This window comes from Microcaecilia unicolor, chromosome 1 (genome assembly GCF_901765095.1).
Source record: "Microcaecilia unicolor chromosome 1, aMicUni1.1, whole genome shotgun sequence".
In the NCBI taxonomy this organism is placed as follows: Eukaryota; Metazoa; Chordata; class Amphibia; order Gymnophiona; family Siphonopidae; genus Microcaecilia; species Microcaecilia unicolor.
The window spans coordinates 193,818,231-193,835,837 of record NC_044031.1 but is presented as its reverse complement, the minus strand read 5'-3'; the positions used below and the strand labels follow the sequence as shown (position 1 = coordinate 193,835,837).

The window sequence follows — 17,607 nt, the reverse complement described above, 5'->3', positions numbered from 1 at the left end:
ATGGAGAATGGATGTTTCCATATCACATCTGCTGATCAATCCATAGACTGGTGGGTTGTGTCCATCTACCAGCAGGTGGAGATAGAGAGCAATCCTTTTGCCTCCCTATATGTGGTCATGTGCTGCCGGAAACTCCTCAGTATGTTCTCTATCTCAGCAGGTGGTGGTCACACACAGCAGCAGCTCTGGCTAGGCCTCCAAGCCTAATTTTTAGGTTTTGTTGAGTGCCCTGGGGTGAGGGCTCTTCTTGAGCAAGTGCAAACCTGGTGGCGCCAGGTCCCTCCTTTTCTCCCCCCTCCCGCTGGCTCCGTTAAAAAAAATAAAATAAAAAACAACATAGTTTTGACGTCGCTTAAAGGCGTTTATTTTCGACTTTATTAAACGTGTATTGCAGCTACTCACTGGGACACCAGGTCGTTACAGCTCGGAGCGAGAAGCAGGTAATTTTTACCTTTTTATAGCGGGCAGGGGGTTCACCGATTGCTCTCCACGTGCCTATGGCGTCGAGGGCGAGGGCGCGAAGAATCGCTTCCCGGACCGCGTGTGCGCTTCTAGCGGGGATGCGGGGGTTTTAAAGTCTGATTCGCCCTTGTGGGTTCAGTTGGAGGCCGGTCAGTGTCCCGGGTCTTCCTCCGGCGCGGCGGTTTTTCCCGCCTAAACGCCCATCCCCCGCTGCTCGCCTCCACATCTTGGCGGCCACTCTGCTCGGACGGCTTCTTCTTGGCTGCCCTTGAGCTGGGGAGACGTTCATGCCATGGCCGCCCTTGATTTGGGGCGACGGCAAAAAAGCGGCTAAAGTTAAGCGCCGTTCTTCCCGCGCGGGCTCCTTCGCGGAGTGTCGTGCCGGACGCCATCTTGGATGCGCAGCATGTGGCTCCCCCGCTCTGCGAGCGCCGGTTGAGGGTGCGTCTAGGGCTGTGGCCCAGGCTGCTGAAATACACAGTCTGGGGGGTTTCTCCCCCGAGTTAATTTTGCTGCTGCATCAGGCTTCCTTATGCAAAACGCTGCCCCTTCTCCCTTGTCCGATAACGGGGTTGAGGCCCCCGGAAGTAAACGCCCTCGGGTGGATTCCCGGCCTTAGAGGACGCTGTTTCCTCTGATGTAGATGAGGGCAGCGTATCTGAGTTCTCCCAACGGTCCTTTGGGGATTCCTTGGAGGAGACGGATTCCCACTCGGATGGAGCGGATGACCCCTCTGCAGCACAGATCTTTCGCTCAGAGGATTTGCCCAACCTGTTACTGCAGGCCATGAGCATTTTGAAGATTTCCTCGCCAGAGGACGTCTCTCCCTCAGCCCCTATTGGCTCTGCCATTATGCTGGGGACGAAGCGCCCGCCTAGAACCTTCCACGTGCATGATGCCATGCACACCTTAATTTCGGCTCAATGGGATGTCCGGAAGCGAGCCTCAAAGTGGCTAGGCTATGTCCCGCCTCTATCCTTGCCTGAAAGTGAACGTGAGGCCTTTCTTGGCCTACCGTGGATTCTTTAATCACTGCGGTGACTAAGAAGACGGCGTTGCCGTGGAAGGTGGCACGGCCCTAAAGGACGCCCAAGACAGAAGATTGGAAGCGGCTTTAAGGTCATCCTTCGAGGCGGCTGCCTTAAGTTTGCAGGCCTCAGTTTGCGGCTCCTATGTGGCCAGGGCGTGCCTGACGATGGTGCAGGCGGCTTCCCCCTCGGATCCTTCCTTGAGGGCTGACTGGCCGACCCTGGAATCGGGCTTGGCTTATTTGGCAGACTTACTGTATGATGTCTTGAGAGCCTCGGCTAAAGGCATGGCTCAGACAGTCTCTGCGCGGCGCTGGCTTTGGCTGAAACATTGGTCTGCGGACCACGCCTCTAAGTCCCGCCTGGCTAAGTTGCCTTTTAAAGGCAAGCTGCTCTTTGGGGTCGAGCTGGACAAAATCGTGACCGATCTCGGCACGTCTAAGGGCAAGAGGTTACCAGAGGTCAGGGCTCGGGCCAGTGCTCGCCCCGGTATCTCCAGAGGACGGTTTCAAGAAGCCCGTCGGTACCGCCCGGGCAAGTCGGGCTCCTCTGCCCCTCTTCCTTCAAAAGGAACTTCTCCCCCAAGCAGCATTCCTTTCGCAGAGACCGCCGTCCTGGAGGTGCGCCCTCCGGTCCTCCCCCAGGGTCTCGTACCCAATGACGGGGTCCTGGTCCATGGCCTAGTGCAGATTGGAGGATGCCTGTCCTCGTTTCTGGGCGAGTGGACCAAAGTAACTTCAGACGCTTGGGTGCTGGAAGTCATCAGAGACGGCTACAAGTTAGAGTTCTGCCGACCCTTAAGAGACGGGTTTGTACTCTCTCCCTGCAAGTCTCCGGTCAAAGCTGTGGCAGTGCAGCAGACCTTGGACAACCTGATCCGCCTGGGTGCGGTCGTTCCGGTGCCAGAAGATCAGACTGGCAAGGGACGTTACTCCATTTACTTTGTGGTACCAAAGAAAGGAGGTTCTGTCCGGCCTATCCTCAGACCGTCAAAGGGGTCAATCGGCCTTGAAAGTTCGGCACTTTCGCATGGAGACTCTCCGCTCTGTTATAGCGGCAGTGAAGGCAGGAGAGTTCTTGGCTTCCTTGGACATCAAGGAAGCCTACCTGCATATTCCCATCTGGCCTCCTCATCAACGCTTTCTGCGTTTTGCAGTCCTGGGCCGACACTTCCAATTCAGAGCCCTCCCTTTCGGGTTGGCTGCTGCTCCGCGGACCTTCTCCAAAGTAATGGTGGTCATCGCGGCCTTCCTGCGAAAGGAAGGAGTACAAGTCCATCCTTATCTGGACGACTGGTTGATCCGAGCCCCCTCTTATGCAGAGTGCGGCAAAGCTGGTGACCGGGTGGTTGCTCTTTTGAGCTCCCTGGGGTGGATCATCAACTGGGAGAAGAGCCAGCTGCGCCCGATCAGTCCTGGAGTATTTGGGAGTTTGATTCGACACCCAAGTGGGCAGAGTGTTCCTGCCAGACAATCGAATTGTCAAGCTTCAGCTCAGGTGGACCAGTTCCTGTAGCCTCTCCTCTTCGGGCTTGGGGAACTATGTGCAGCTGTTTGGGCTCTATGACGGCACGATGGAAGTAGTGCCCTGGTGCCAGGGCTCATATGAGGACCACTACAACACTCCTCTGCTGCAGCGCTGGACTCCGATGTCGGAGGATTATGCTGTGCGCCTTCCCTTGGACCAGCAGGGCGCAAGGCGCTGAGCTGGTGGATGCAGACAGACAAGTTGGATTGTCGTCACGACGGACCGCCTCTTTGTCGGGCTGGGGAGCCCACTGCTTGGGAAGGACAGTGAAGGGGCTCTGGTCTCCTGCAGAGGCAAAGTGGTCTATCAACCTCCTGGAACTCAGGGCCATTCGGTGGCGCTTTTGGAGTTCATCCCGGTACTGGCATTGAAGCCAGTACGGGTTCTGTCGGACAATGCCACGGCTGTGGCCTATGTCAACCGCAGGGAGGTACCAAGAGCGCCCCTCTAGCCAAGGAGGCCATGAATCTATGCCAGTGGGCGGGAAGCGAACCTGGAACAGCTGTCAGCGGCCCCACATTGGCGGAGTCATGAATGTCAGGCGGACTTTCTCATCGCCATACCTTGGAGCCCGGAGAGTGGCAGCTATCTGCTCAGGCGTTCTTGGACATCACGAAGCGCTGGGGGCCAGCCGAGCCTAGATCTGATGGCGTCATCGGCCAATTGCCAAGTGCCGCGCGTTTTCAGCAGAGGACGGGACCCTCGATCCCTGGGAGTAGATGCGCTTCTCCAACAGTGGCGACACAAGAGCTTCTCTATGTGTTCCCGCCTGGCCCATGTTGGGGCAGGGTGCTAGACCGGTGGCAAAGCATCCGGGCCGCCGGAATAATCCTGGTGGGTCCGGACTGGCCCAGAACGTCCCTGGTATGCGGACTTGATCAGGCTCTCAGTCGACGTCCTCTGCGGCTGCCAGTGGAGCAGGGCCTGTACATCAGGGTCCCGTGGTGATGGAGGATCCCTCCCCCTTTGGTCTTACGGCCTGGCTATTGAGTGGCAGCGTCTGAGAAAGAAGGGCTTCTCAGACAAGGTCATCGCCACTATGCTGAGAGCGAGGGAAGCGCTCTACTTCTACGCTACTGCAGGGTTTGGCGTATCTTTGCAGCGTGGTGTGACAGCAGGCTCACTTTTCTCCCTTCACTGCTCCAATTTCTTCAGTGTTGGCGTTCCTGCAAGAAGGTCTGGAAAAGTGCCTTCGCTCAGTTCCCTTAAAGTCCAGGTAGCGGCTCTGGCTTGCTTCAGGGGCCGCCTGAAGGGTGTTTCCCCTGGCTTCGCAGGCCAGATGTGTGCGCTTTCTCAAGGGAGTTAATCACCTGCGCCCTCCTCTGCACTCAGTGGTGCCTGCGTGGAATCTCAACCTGGTGCTAACAACATTGCAGAAGCCGCCTTTTGAACCCTTGTCGTGTGCATCTCTGAAAGACCTGACGTTGAAAGCAGTCTTTTTGGTGGCTATCACTTCAGCCAGAAGAGTTTCCGAGCTCCAGGCGCTCTCATGTAGAGAGCCTGTTCTGCAGTTCACTGAGGCAGGAGTGACTATTCGCACAGTGCCTCCTTCCTGCCCAAGATTGTTTCTCACTTCCATGTGATATCAGCAGCTCTGTCTCCCTTCCTTTCGTAGGGAGGACTACCCAGAGGAATACTCTGCTCTCAAATATCTGGATGTGAGACGTGTCATCATCAGATACTTGGAAGTGACCAATGATTTCCGGAAATCGGATCATCTGTTTGTCCTGTTTGCAGATCCTCGTAAGGGTCTGCAGGCTGCTAAGCCTACAGTGGCAAGATGGGTCAAGGAAGCCATTGCAGCGGCTTATGTGGCCGCGGGGAAGGTGCCACCTATCCAGCTGAAGGCTCACTCCACTAAGGCTCAGGCGGCCTCGATGGCAGAGGCCGGGTCCGTCTCCTTGGAAGAGATTTGCAAGGTGGCAACTTGGGCTTCGGCCCATACCTTCTCCAGGCATTACCACTTGACTGTGGCTGCTCGGGCGGAGGCCCGGTTTGGAGCTTCAGTGTTGCGGTCAGGGATTTCAATGTCCCGCCCTGGGTGAGTACTGCTTCGGTACATCCCACCAGTCTATGGATTGATCAGCATGATGATATGGAAGGTAAAATTATGTATCATACCTGATAATTTTCTTTCTATTAATCATAGCTGATCAATCCATAGCCCCTCCCAGATATCTGTACTGTTATATTCTGGTTGCATTTCAGGTTCAAGTTTAGTCTTCAGTTCCTGTTCAGGAGGACTTCGTGTTCAAGTTTTTCAATGAATTCTTCAAGAGTTGAGACGAATTTGTGTTACAGTGAGCTGGTGCATTCCTCTCCCCTCCGTTTTACGGGGCTGGATTGAGACTTAAATTCTGCCGGCTCCCCCTCCCGCTTCTTGCGGCAGTAGGGCAGTTTTGTACCCCTCCCGCTTCGGCGGTGTTAGGGTCAGTCAGCTCCTCCCGCGGTTGCGGTTGCAGGATAAGCCAGATCCCCCGCATCGGCGGGTGTGGTGTCCCTCCCCGCTCCGCGGGGATGAGCTGGACGGATTCCCCTCCCCCACTTGTGGGGATGAGCTGGGTTAATTCCCCCCCCCGTTTCGGCGGTGGTGAGCTGGGCAGAGTGTCCCTTGTGGGTGTAATTCTCTAAGTGCTGAGTCCTGCGGATGGAGCTTGGATATCGACATACTGAGGAGTTTCCGGCAGCACATGACCACATATAGGGAGGCAAAAGGATTGCTCTCTATCTCCACCTGCTGGTAGATGGACACAACCCACCAGTCTATGGATTGATCAGCTATGATTAATGGAAAGAAAATTATCAGGTATGATACATAATTTTACCTTTGTATTGTGACTTACTATTTATGTGCATTACTCAGCGGTGTTGAATTAAATTTTTTTATACGTAAATAGATTGTTAAGATGTATATAAAATGTCGAGGACTAGGCTACTTCATCCAAGCAATACACTGTACTAAAATCTCCATTTACAGTAATTTGTGCTGACTAGATCTTTGAATTAAGAAGGTCTGTGTACTGTGTCATTCATGGTGCTGTCCTATTTTAATTTTGTAGCTCAAGAAAGTTCGGTCATTACTAGTTGCTGGCGCTGCGGATTATGATTGCTTTTTCCAGCATTTGCGGTTGCTGGATGGAGCTTTTAAATTGTCTGCGAAGGATCTCCGATCACAAGTGGTTAGAGAAGCTTGCATCACTGTGGCGTAAGTACATATATATAGTCGTAAGTGGAATTATACATATGGTATAGCAGAAGTCTAGTGATATAATAACCAAATTTGGCCAGAAGGTGTTACCAACAGGTTTCCAGTGACATTTGTAATTAGAACGATTTCTTGAGCTTGTATATGTCTGAATGCCTTCTTGAAACATTTGTTGTGGCAGTATCCAAACAGATTTAAGAGCTCTTAGTTTCAGATTATCTTTTCCACAAACTATCCAGACAGAAAAATGTAAACTAAAACATGGTCTTAAAAAGAGTAAGTATGCGCACATGACTGGTAGCTTATATAGCCACTTAAAACATTTTTGTGTACACAAATTGTTTGTGTATATACAAATTAATGTGTATAATGATTTGCATAGACAATTTTTATGTGTGCATAGGTGTGTGTTTAAGACAAATATGTGGAAAAATATGAGCAAATCTTTGTTTAAAGCTAAGACAGTATGTTGTGTTATGTATTTATAACCCACCTTCTCCTGTTAAGGTCCAAAGTGAAGTGTCAAATCAAAAATCTAGTAATAACATTATTAATATTATGAAAAATATGATTATAATAGAATTACAATGTTTTTATTAATGAAAAATAAATGTCTTCAATTGTTTTTGAAAAAGATAATAAGGTATCAATTGGGGAGTAAGAAGTTCTCAAACAAGTCACCTATACCTCCTCTTCCCCCAGTCCGTTCTCTCAACCCTCCTTCAACACTTGCCTTCTTTTTTTCCTTTTCTGAAATTACTGGAGGAAACTGCTCATTTTCTTTCCTCCTCCAAACTGACTACCTGTTCCTCTGATCTTCTTTCCATCCATCTACTTAGCACTGTCTGTCCCACTGTCATCCTTTCCACTGGGACTGTTCCTGATGCCTTCAAACATGCCATAGTTACACCACTCCTTAAAAATCCTTCTTTAGACCCTACCTGTCCTTCCAACTATTGCCCCATCTCCCTTCTCCCCTTCCTATCCAAGCTACTTAAATGTACTGTTCACTCCATTGTCTTGACTTTCATCTCTAGCTGTTCTTGATCCACTGCAGTGTAGCTTTTGCCTCTTCACGCAACTGAAACAGCCCTTGCTAAAGTGTCCATTGACCTGTTCCTGGCCAGATCCAAAGGTCTCTAGTCTATCCTCATTCTTCTCAGTCTATCTGCTGCTTTTGACACTGTTGATTCTAATATTCCTTGATACTCTGTCCTCACTTGGATTTCAGGGCTCTGTTCTTTATTAGTTTTCTTCTTATCTCTCCCATCATACTTTTTGTATATACTCTGGCAGATCCTCCTCCAATTTTATCCCACTACCAGTTGGTGTACCTCAGGGCTCTATCTTGGGACCTCTTCTTTTCTCCATCTATACTTCTTCCCTTGGTGTTCTGATCTCATCCCATTGTTTTCAGTATCAGCTTTATGCTGATGACTCTCAAATCTACCTCTCCACACCAGAAATAAAGTAGGAATCCAGGCCAAAGTATCAGCCTGCCTGTCTGATATTGCTGCCTGGATATCTCACTGCCTTCTGAAACTAAACATGACCAAGATTGAGCTTTTTATCTTTCCCCTAAACCCCCTCTCCTCTTCCCCCATTTTCTATCTCTGTGGATAACACTCTCAACCTCCCTGTCTCATCAGTTCGTAACCTTGGGATCATCTTTGACTCCTCTCTTTCTCTGTAGATATCCAACAGACTGCTAAAACCTGTCGTTTCTTTCTCTATAATATCACCAAAATTTATTTGTTCCTTTCTGAGCACACTACCAAAATCCTTATCAGCACTCTTATCACCTTTTGCTTAGACTTCTGCAACCTGCTTCTCACAGGTCTCCCACTAAGCCATCTCTCTCCCCTTCAATCTGTTCAAAAATTTGCTTACAGCTTATTTTCCACCAGTCTCGCTATGCTTCTATTGGCCCTCTCCTCAAGTCACTTCATTGGCTCCCTATCCGTTTCCGCATACAGTTCAAACTCCTCATTGATTTAGAAGTGCATTCACTGTGCAGCTCTCAGTACTTTTCCACTCTTATCTCTCTCTACACTCCTCCCGGGAACGCCATTCATTGGGTAAATCTCTCTTAACTGTACCCTTCTCCACTGCCATCTCCAGATTCATCTTGCTGCACCATACCCTGTAATAGACTTCCTGAGTCAGTACATCAAGCTCCATCTCTGGGTCTTCAAATCTTGGCTGAAAGCCCACCTTTTTGATGCTGTTTTTAACTCCTATTCACTTGTTCAGTACCCATGTCTGTTCTGTCATTTCCACCTTAAGTATTTCCCTTATTTGTCCTGTTTGTCCAGATTAGATTGTAAGCTTTGTCCTGTTTGTCCTGATTAGATTGTAAGCTCTGTCAAGCATGGACTGTCTCTGCATGTTCCAGTGTATCTCGCTGAGTGTCTAGTAGCGTTATAGAAATGATAATAGTAGTAGTAAGAAGATAATTGTTGGTATGAATAAGAACACAATTTTTTTATTTGTGACATAGTGTTTCAATTGACATGTTCAACTGGGAGTGTTTTTTTTTTTTTTTAAATAACATACAAATGTTTTTTTGTGGAAATGGGATAATAAGTGAGGTGGTTAAATTTGAAGAAGTAGTTATTCAGAATTGTTAAATGAGAGCAAACTTGAGGAATTGCAAGAGAACCTTACAAGTCTAAGAGACTGGAAATCTAAATAGCAGATGAAATGTAATCAGAAAAATTGTAAAGTGGTACGTATAGGAAAGATTAATCCTAACTGTAAGTACAGAATGCTAGTTTCCATATTTGGAATTACCATTTAGAGAAAGGATCTTTGAGTCATTGTAGTCAGTACATTGATATTTTTTTATAGTGTGTGGCAGCAGTCAATGCTGTTAAAGTTTTCTGAAAGTTTGACTAGCCCTGAGCTTGGGAGTCCACTCTTTGTGTAGCTCACTTGTCTGTCTGGTAGATCGGTATAGACAGAATATTTTTAATCTTTAACTTTGTGAGTGTGTATTCTGTAATATCTTTAATATCTTATTCACATGAAACAGTGATAAGTACTGCATATCTTGTCTTGTATCTTGATCTTAAGGGAATATATATATATATATAATATATATATATATATATATATATATATATATATATATATATATTTTTTTTTTTTTTTTTTTTTTTAATGCACAAAGCCAATATGTATTGACAAGTATTGGCAGTTGGAGGTATCATTAAACCTTCCATATATACCAATTGGTTGGCTGTATACATTATACATTTCAACCATATTTTTTCTCCACAGCCATCTCTCAACAGTTTTGGGAAATAAGTTTGACCATGGGGCTGAATCAATTGTTCCTACTCTGTTTAACCTGGTACCCAACAGCGCCAAGGTCATGGCAACATCTGGATGTGCTGCAATTAGATTCATCATTCGGGTAGGTGGTATTGAGTTATTACTTAATTTAAGTGAACCTAAATCAGGAATGAATACGTTTATGTCATGGTTAGAGATAAATATAATATAAATTGATTTATTTTTAGCATAACAGAAAAACATGGATATCAAAGTATTTATACATATTTTTCATATCACTACTTTTTTACATTATTGATCCTGCATCATCTCCATCCAAGCCTGATAGTAATGAGGCATCTGGTTTTTTTTTCCAGCCTTGGATAGAGAGATAATATATTGTGGGCATCCACACAGGAGGTGTGGCTTTAACTGCTTAGCTGGAGTATGAACTGTCCTGCATAATAACTAAAGTCTTTAGTATTGAGGATATTTTTATCTCTTTCTCTACTAATACATACATACACACACACAAAAAAAAAAAAAAATATATATATATTCTGAAAGGGGTCATTAAAATAAATGGAAATGTATGAACAGCTGTTTTACAAATGGAAGCCCAAATTATGAAAGGGGGGGGGAGAACAAGGAACATGGGATGTCTGTCTGGCAGCACACTGACGTCCATGCAGAATTGAGGGTAAGCCTAGAGGTTAGTGCAGTGGACTGTAAACCAAGGATTCCAGGTTCAATTTGCACATTTCTTAAAAATATATGTATTTTTAAATTGTATGCCCTTCAGGAACAGAAAAAGCCTACTGTACCTGAATGTACACTACTTCAGTAGCTCTCAAGCTTGCAGGTTGCTTATACATTTCGGTATAGTCGTTTTTTTCTATTCCTAGAGTGCACACAATTAAAAAAAAAAAAAAAAAAAAAAAGAGTTAAAGTGAGATTTGAGCCTGTGTCCCTTGGTATACTGTCCACTGCACCAGCCACTAGGCTAGTCCTTAGATCTGCATGCTGTTCTGTTCACAATATCCACAACACCTGAAGCTGTCACAGAGCCTGATAATATTCCTTTCTAGTTTCACCTTTCTAGTTTCACTTTGAGGGGAGAGGGAGAAGTCCAGCAACCGCTGCGCGATTAAGGGAGATGTCATGGCTTTAATCCCTTCAGTGGCCAGCTACTCAATCAGAGCACCTTTTTGCACGCTTGACATGATTGAAACAGGTCTAACTAAGGACAACCTTCTTTTTAGATTTGGGCATTTCTTCCCATTCTGTTATCGCTATTGGATGTCTTGATTTTGGGCCCTCCCTATCCCATCCAAAATATGCCCACAACAGCCCCCTTACTAGTTGGATGTGTGGCAGTGTAGGACATCTAGAATCTTGCCTTTGCAAAATTGGGATGTGATGTTCAAGCACATAGGCATCCATTTCAGCCTTTTGAGGCATCCATACACTTTAAAAATAAGTGCCATCATTTCTTTTTTTTCTTGCTTTTAAGGCTTCAATATGTGTTTTTTGCTGTTCAGATGCACAGGAAACACATTAATCTGTAAAATATTTTAAACTTCAATTTTTCTATCAATTTCTGTTTTCATGGTCCTGTTTTGTTAGCAAAATCATGAGGTCTTTCAAAGGACCACAGTTCCATCAGTAGTGTCCCTCGGTCATTTCCAGCATGATTGTCATAGGTGCCAACACACAAATGCTAGCTAGGTTGTAGTGTGCATGCATGTGTGTGTTAAATAGATATGATCACAAAACAGTCAAAGCTCTGCTTCTTGGAAGTTAAAGTATAATAATGATTCAGTCTCAGTTTTGACTATACGTTGTATGTTGAGACTGAGTCGCTATTCAACTGGCATCAGTTTATTGCCAAAAACAAACATCATTGTCAACTCATTATGTAGCCCAAAGGCTATAAGTATAAAATTGCTTCACTTTAGTGAATTAATTTCTGTCTTTCCATCAGTTTTTGTATGCTAATGCTGTTGCATTTGTAAGAGAAATGGTGTCATTCTTCTGCTGTATCCTTTGGGGAGGAGCAGGGAATTGAAGTGAAATTAAGGAAAAAATATGCATTATTCCAACAGACTCAGTGTGAGATAAGTTGTTCTCTGTGTTTCAGAAGATTTAAGGGAACTGGTTAGTAAATTTGCTAAAGAATACTGTGATTTAGGTTTGTGTCCTACATCTTTGCTTAAACATCTTCAATTAGCTTCTTTTCTTTTGTGAACTTAGTTCTTGAAGCAGGTAATTTTCAATCAGAGCTCAAGCTTATCTTAACTACTTTTCCTGAATATCCAAACAGGATGTAAATTCCTGTTCAAATTGTCAACTGATGGCAAGTATTCCATTCTTAGCCAAGATTATGAAAGCTGCTGTTGCTGCTCAATTGCAGAGGTACTTAGAGTGTTTTGATCTTTTGGATCTGAAAGAATCAGATTTTAGACAGTTATAGTACAGAAACTTGTCTGTTGGCCTTGACTTCAGAATTAGATGATACAGTGCAATCCGCTTAAGTGCAAGGGTCTGGGACCAAAGAAATGCATGCAGTTAACCGGAGCGTGCATTTAACCGTTCTGACCCAGAAAAGAAGCTTGACATCTGATAAACATATGTACAGTACTGTTTATTTTACATACATATAGTATCCGTTATCTGACGTTAGGCTTACTTGAAGTAATCAGTTATAGTCCTCTGTACACTCTTTTGTCTGTTAGTTCCATAGACTATGTCTGCCAGATGGTAAAAACTGTCATAGCACTGACATCCAGTGGCCTCCAGATAGGCCTGCACAGTGTTGAGACTCTCCAGCGCACTTGCAAAAGTGACAGGAGGTTGTTGAATTTCGTCAGCATGTGCCTCGCTGCTCATTTCATCATCTGTTTCATCATCAGCCGCTGCCTGCGTGTAGGCGCATATCTGGACATCAGTGCTGTCGTCAGCTGTTTGTAGATCGTAATCAACAGCTACATAGCGATGAAACTTCTTCAGTAACACAGGCTGGGATATCAATAGCCTGTTTATCTGACGCGTTTGCAACAGCTGCTTCTGTTTCGTCCCTCTCCACATCCCTAACAAAGCTTTCCCGCTTGTAGCAGTTCACAATGGTTGCCTGTGTAATATGATTCCAAGCTTCTTTCTGTATATGTAGGGAATCCAACAGTGATAGATTACGAGCCAGTTCAACAGCACGTTTATCCTTGCCAGTCTGGTCATCCATAACGCTCATCAGATGACATAGCACAAGAGCCCGATAATGTTGTTTGAAATTGGCTATTATGCCCTGATCCATAGGTTGGATCAGAGAGGTAGTGTTTGGTGACAGGAAGACCACCTTGACGTTAGACAGCCTGACATCATCACTGTGTGCAGCACAATTATCACAAAGCAACAAAATCTGACGCTTTTGTGCCTGCATTCTAGTGTCTAACTAGCCACTGTTTCCAAATTTCCCCAGTCATCCATGAATTTGCGTTAGCCTCGTATGACACAGGAAGTCGCTTAACATTCTTTAAGCAACAGGACTGTTTGCTCTTTCCAATGACAAGGGTTCCAACTTCTCACTCCCATCCATATTGCAGGAAAGGAGGATTGTCAGTCGTTCCTTTGACATTTTACTTTCTGTAGTTTTGGTTTGTTTGAATGCAAGTGTTCTATCAGGAATCGCTCGCCAGTAGAGTCCGTTTTCATCAGCATTGAAAATGTCACGCGGTGCAAACTCGTTTAAGATGGTAGGAAGAAGTGAAACAACCCAATTTTCAGCACCAAAGTCATCGTTTTTTTTCACCTTGCTGTTTCTTGAATTTTATGCTGTTCCTCTCCTTCCATCTTTCCAACCATCCAACAGTAGCTTTGAATTCAGTTAGTCCAAGACTTTCAGCTAGCTGATTAGCTTTCTCCATAAGCAGTGGACCACTGACAGGAAACTGTCTGCTCCTGACTTGAGAAAACCACCGAAGAGAGTATCTTCTACCTCCTCAGTTTTTCCCGCCCGTTTTCGTTTCCGTTGTGGATTTGTATTGTTTTGCCAGTCTTCCAGAAACTGGTCTTTCTGCTTCAAGACACATGAAATTTGACTGGGATTGACACCATATTCTTTAGCAATAGATGCTTGACTTTGTTTTCTAAATTTTAAAGAACTTCTATTTGTTCAGCCAGTGTTAAAGTTGTGCGATGACAACTCCAGTGTACACTCTTAACAACATTCTTTCGCTTGTTCTGCATGTGGCAGTTAACCAACGAGATTTCAAATTTATCGCCCCTTTGTCATGCGCCAATCGGCTTCCATATTCCGTGCGTGCGCTTATGTGGAGTCTTTCCTGCAGAGGAGCGGTCTTAAACCATGCATATAAGTGAATCTTGCACTTATCAGTGGTGCGCTAAACCAAAGTTTGTCCCCATAGAAATTGATGGCGCCAAAATGGGACCGAAGTACGGCAAGCAGTTAAACAGAGCATGCGCTTATCCGACGTGCACTGTATTGAGTAAACCTTAAAACTACTTTGTTGATGCAATTGGATATTGCTTCTGCATTGTTATGGTCTATCATATTTTATTAAATCTGTTGGATACTTTGCGAATAATGGGAACTGTTTATAAATGGTTTTTCCTGTTCCTTAAAATCATTCTTATCAAGTTAATAGGCATGGGAAAGTCTTGGGAGTTTGGACCCGTGGATCATCCTCAGGGTTCCTTAGTGTTGCCAACTTCATTTAATATGTTCTTTACTCGCTTGGGAAGGTGATTAAAGCTTTGGGGTTATCTTATTTTTTTTTGTGGATGATGTGCAAATATTTTTCTGATTCAAAACTTTGTAGTTGAGACATGCTTGCTTGTTGAGGTGTTTTGATATTGAATTAGAATTATTGGGTAAATCTCCATGCTTTCAAACCTTTTGTTAGGGATAGAAGATAAAAGATTTTCAATTCCAGAGACTGGTGGTAAGATCTTTCCTTTGCAAACTTCCATATGGAGTTTTCATTAATATACTCCAATTTAGAGGTGACTCTGCGTATTACTAAACTGGTTAAGTCAATACTTGACGTTTTTCAAATGCTTGTTTCTATTCACAGAATTTCTTTTTTGTTTGATATGTGAAAATAGCTTAAGCCACCATTTTGTCTCGTTTAGATTATTGCAACTTCTTATATGTAGGCCTTTCTAAAAATACTTTGATTAGACTTCAGATGCTTCAAATATAGTAGCAAAACTGATTTATTTTAGACAAAATCTGGTAGTTACTCCTTTATTAAAACAACTGCATTTGCTTTCAGTAGCCAGAATATAATTTAAGCTTTTTTGTATTTCTCATAAAATCTTGAATGGTTTAGGGCTAGGTTACTTCTCTTCTATTTGAAGCTGAAAACTTTTTTTCATTTGATTTGATTTGCTCATTGTTAGTAAAATGGAGTTCCTATGGTTATTGATTTAAGATTAAAAACAATATGCAATTTAAGGGAAGGCGCCAGAATGTTGGAATCTTTGCATGTAATGTTGAATTCGGAGTGCAATTACTCAAAATTTTTAAAAAGTTTTGAAAACTGGTAAATTGCTTATTTTGGAGGGATCTTTGATTTACTATCTGTTTGGAATTGTATATGAAATTGATTCTGTTTTGTTGTATTTTAATTGTAAACTACTCCTGCTAATATTATAGGCAGATATAAAAGTGTTCATTTTATTGTATGTTCTCTATGGATGCAACTTTTATACTTTGATACTTTGAGAAAGGTGCTCTGAGTAAAGGAGATCCAAGATGGCTGCCACACTAGAAACGCTGAGGACTCATTTCCCCTGTAAGCAAAATTATGCCGAAAGACGGGGAAGGGCAGCAGCCCAAGCTTCACTGCTACCTTCCCCTTACCTCCATGGTCCAATGAATCAGTTTGTGAGGGCCTCAGAACAGGGCGCAGTGACCGGGAGCGGCGGACCCCTGAGAGACGTCGGCATTTTTGGAGGATTCTATCAGCGACCTCAGGACAGAGTATTTCGTTGAGCCCGATCCAAGGACTCCTCCCCGCAGCACGGTTTACCAGCTCTCCCTCTGGAGGATTAACGGGCCTCCGACATTTGCGGGAGGGGTAAGCCCCGCGAATGAAGCTTTATTTCAAGTTGAGGGAGAGACAGGGGCAGTCTGTGACCCCCGAGATGACTAATGCTGGGGCTTCAGCTACGGGACATGGAGGAGAGTGAAGCAGTGGAGGACCCTGGAGCATTCTTTTATATCTTCCCTTAAAGTCCTTGGAGAACCATCTGCGGTAACACTTGATCCTTATGGGATTTAATTACTCAAGCAGTTCAGAATTTTTACTAATCAATCTAAAGCTATAACTGAGAAAGTAATTTTGGTTGAAACAACAAAAAGAGCTGAAGAAAACAAATAGACCAGGTAAAAACACAAAGAGTAAGAGCACCAAAAAAGTTTATTAGGACCCTACACGGTCGTGTTTGGCCAACCGGCTTCTTCAGGGGTCTTCAAATTGATGTATACAGATGTGCTCCAGATTTCTCTTGGAGTGAAAGCATAAACTACTGGTGCTGTATGAAATCGAGCGTATTCACGCCTACGCTCGATTCATACAGCACCAGTGTTTATTGCTTTTCACTCTAAGAGAATCTGGAGGCACATCTGTATACCGTCAATTTGAAGACCCCTGAAGAAGGCCGGCTTGTCCGAGACATGGACCGTGTAGGGTCCTAATAAACTTCTTTGGGTGCTCTTACTCTTTGTGGTTTTATCTCGTCTATTTTGGTTTTCTTCCGCTCTTTTTTTTTTTTTTGTTATTGTTTCTTGCGGGAGACTTGGACCTTCTTTTTGTTGGTTTAGTAATTTTGGTTGAACAGAGGGTGGTTAAGAATGAGTCGGATATTAAAACATTAAATGAAAAAGAAGAAAAAGTGGACAAAAAGATTTGGAAGTTGAAAAAGTGCAACAAATATGGTGAAAGATGTTGTAAATTTGAGAAGGAAAGATGGAACTTTATGATAATTACATGAGGTATATAACCTCAGATTATAAAGTTTCCAAAGGTTAAAATGGTAAAGCCAGTACATAAGTAATGCCACACTGGGAAAACGAGCAAGGGTCCATCGAGCCCCAGCCTCTGTCCACGACAGCGGCCAATTCAGTAGACATGTTAAAAAGTATCTTCAAGAAATTGTACAAATTCCTCCAGAAAGTCTACCACCTTTTAACCAAGTATACTATGTACCACAAAAAGAAATATCTCAGCAAGAACAAAATATACCTTTAGATGTGTCAGCACTTTTGGAGACCTCTGAAACAGAACAAGCTAAACCAGCGACTTTGATAGCCACTTTAGTATTATCACCAAATAAAGCATGGCTATGTAGACTGTTTTTTTAAAACAAGAGAAATTGTTTCTTGGATTAAAAGTAAATTTGTTCCCAGATGTTTCGAAAGAGACTCAAAAGAGAAGAAAACAATTTCTTTTGTTAAAATCAGCAGTTCTTCAATTAGGAGCTGTATTTTATGTACGATACCCTTGCAGATGTGTGATATAATTTGATAAAATATGTTTTCTCAGAACCCTCACAGCTAACATCTTTCATAGCCTTTAAAATACAACAGGAGCAAATAAGATAATTCTCTGTCTTTTTCTAGCTGTTAATTAAATTGTTTAATAATAGTTTTTCCTTGTAGACCTCCTGAGATATGTTTCTTGGATCTTCACTCGAGTGGACTTCAGTAATATATTTCATATTATTATTTCTTTTTTTCCATATATATTGTATAATGTTTTTCTTTTTGAAATATTCACTTTTCTTATTCAAGTGTATAATCTTGAAATACGTTGTAAATGAATATAAAATAAAAAAAAAAAGAGAAAGGTGCTCTAATCTCAGACTGCTTTATCTTGGTTCTAGAAATTTTAAAAGTTGTACCATTGTGAAATTAGTCTTAAGCTCATTTTAAATTCCAAGGCCAACCTTCTAAAGCTTGGCCAGTGATATAGGAGAAATTGAGTAGAGGAATGAGAATAGTTTACTTTTCTGTGTTGTGTGTGCATTGTGGTCACCACAAATCTTCAAAAATAAAAACCCCTCTGTACAACAGTATAACTAATAGAT

General features: G+C 43.8%; 1 protein-coding gene across 1 annotated transcript in view; it reads left to right on the top strand.

Moving 5' to 3' along the window:
• The window catches only part of CLASP2 (cytoplasmic linker associated protein 2), a 977,269-nt gene that overhangs the window by 381,905 nt on the left and 577,757 nt on the right, over positions 1-17,607 (top strand). Inside the window, 2 exon segments of the mRNA XM_030203481.1 lie at positions 6,077-6,222; positions 9,505-9,640. Coding sequence (XP_030059341.1) covers positions 6,077-6,222; positions 9,505-9,640 — 282 coding nt within the window.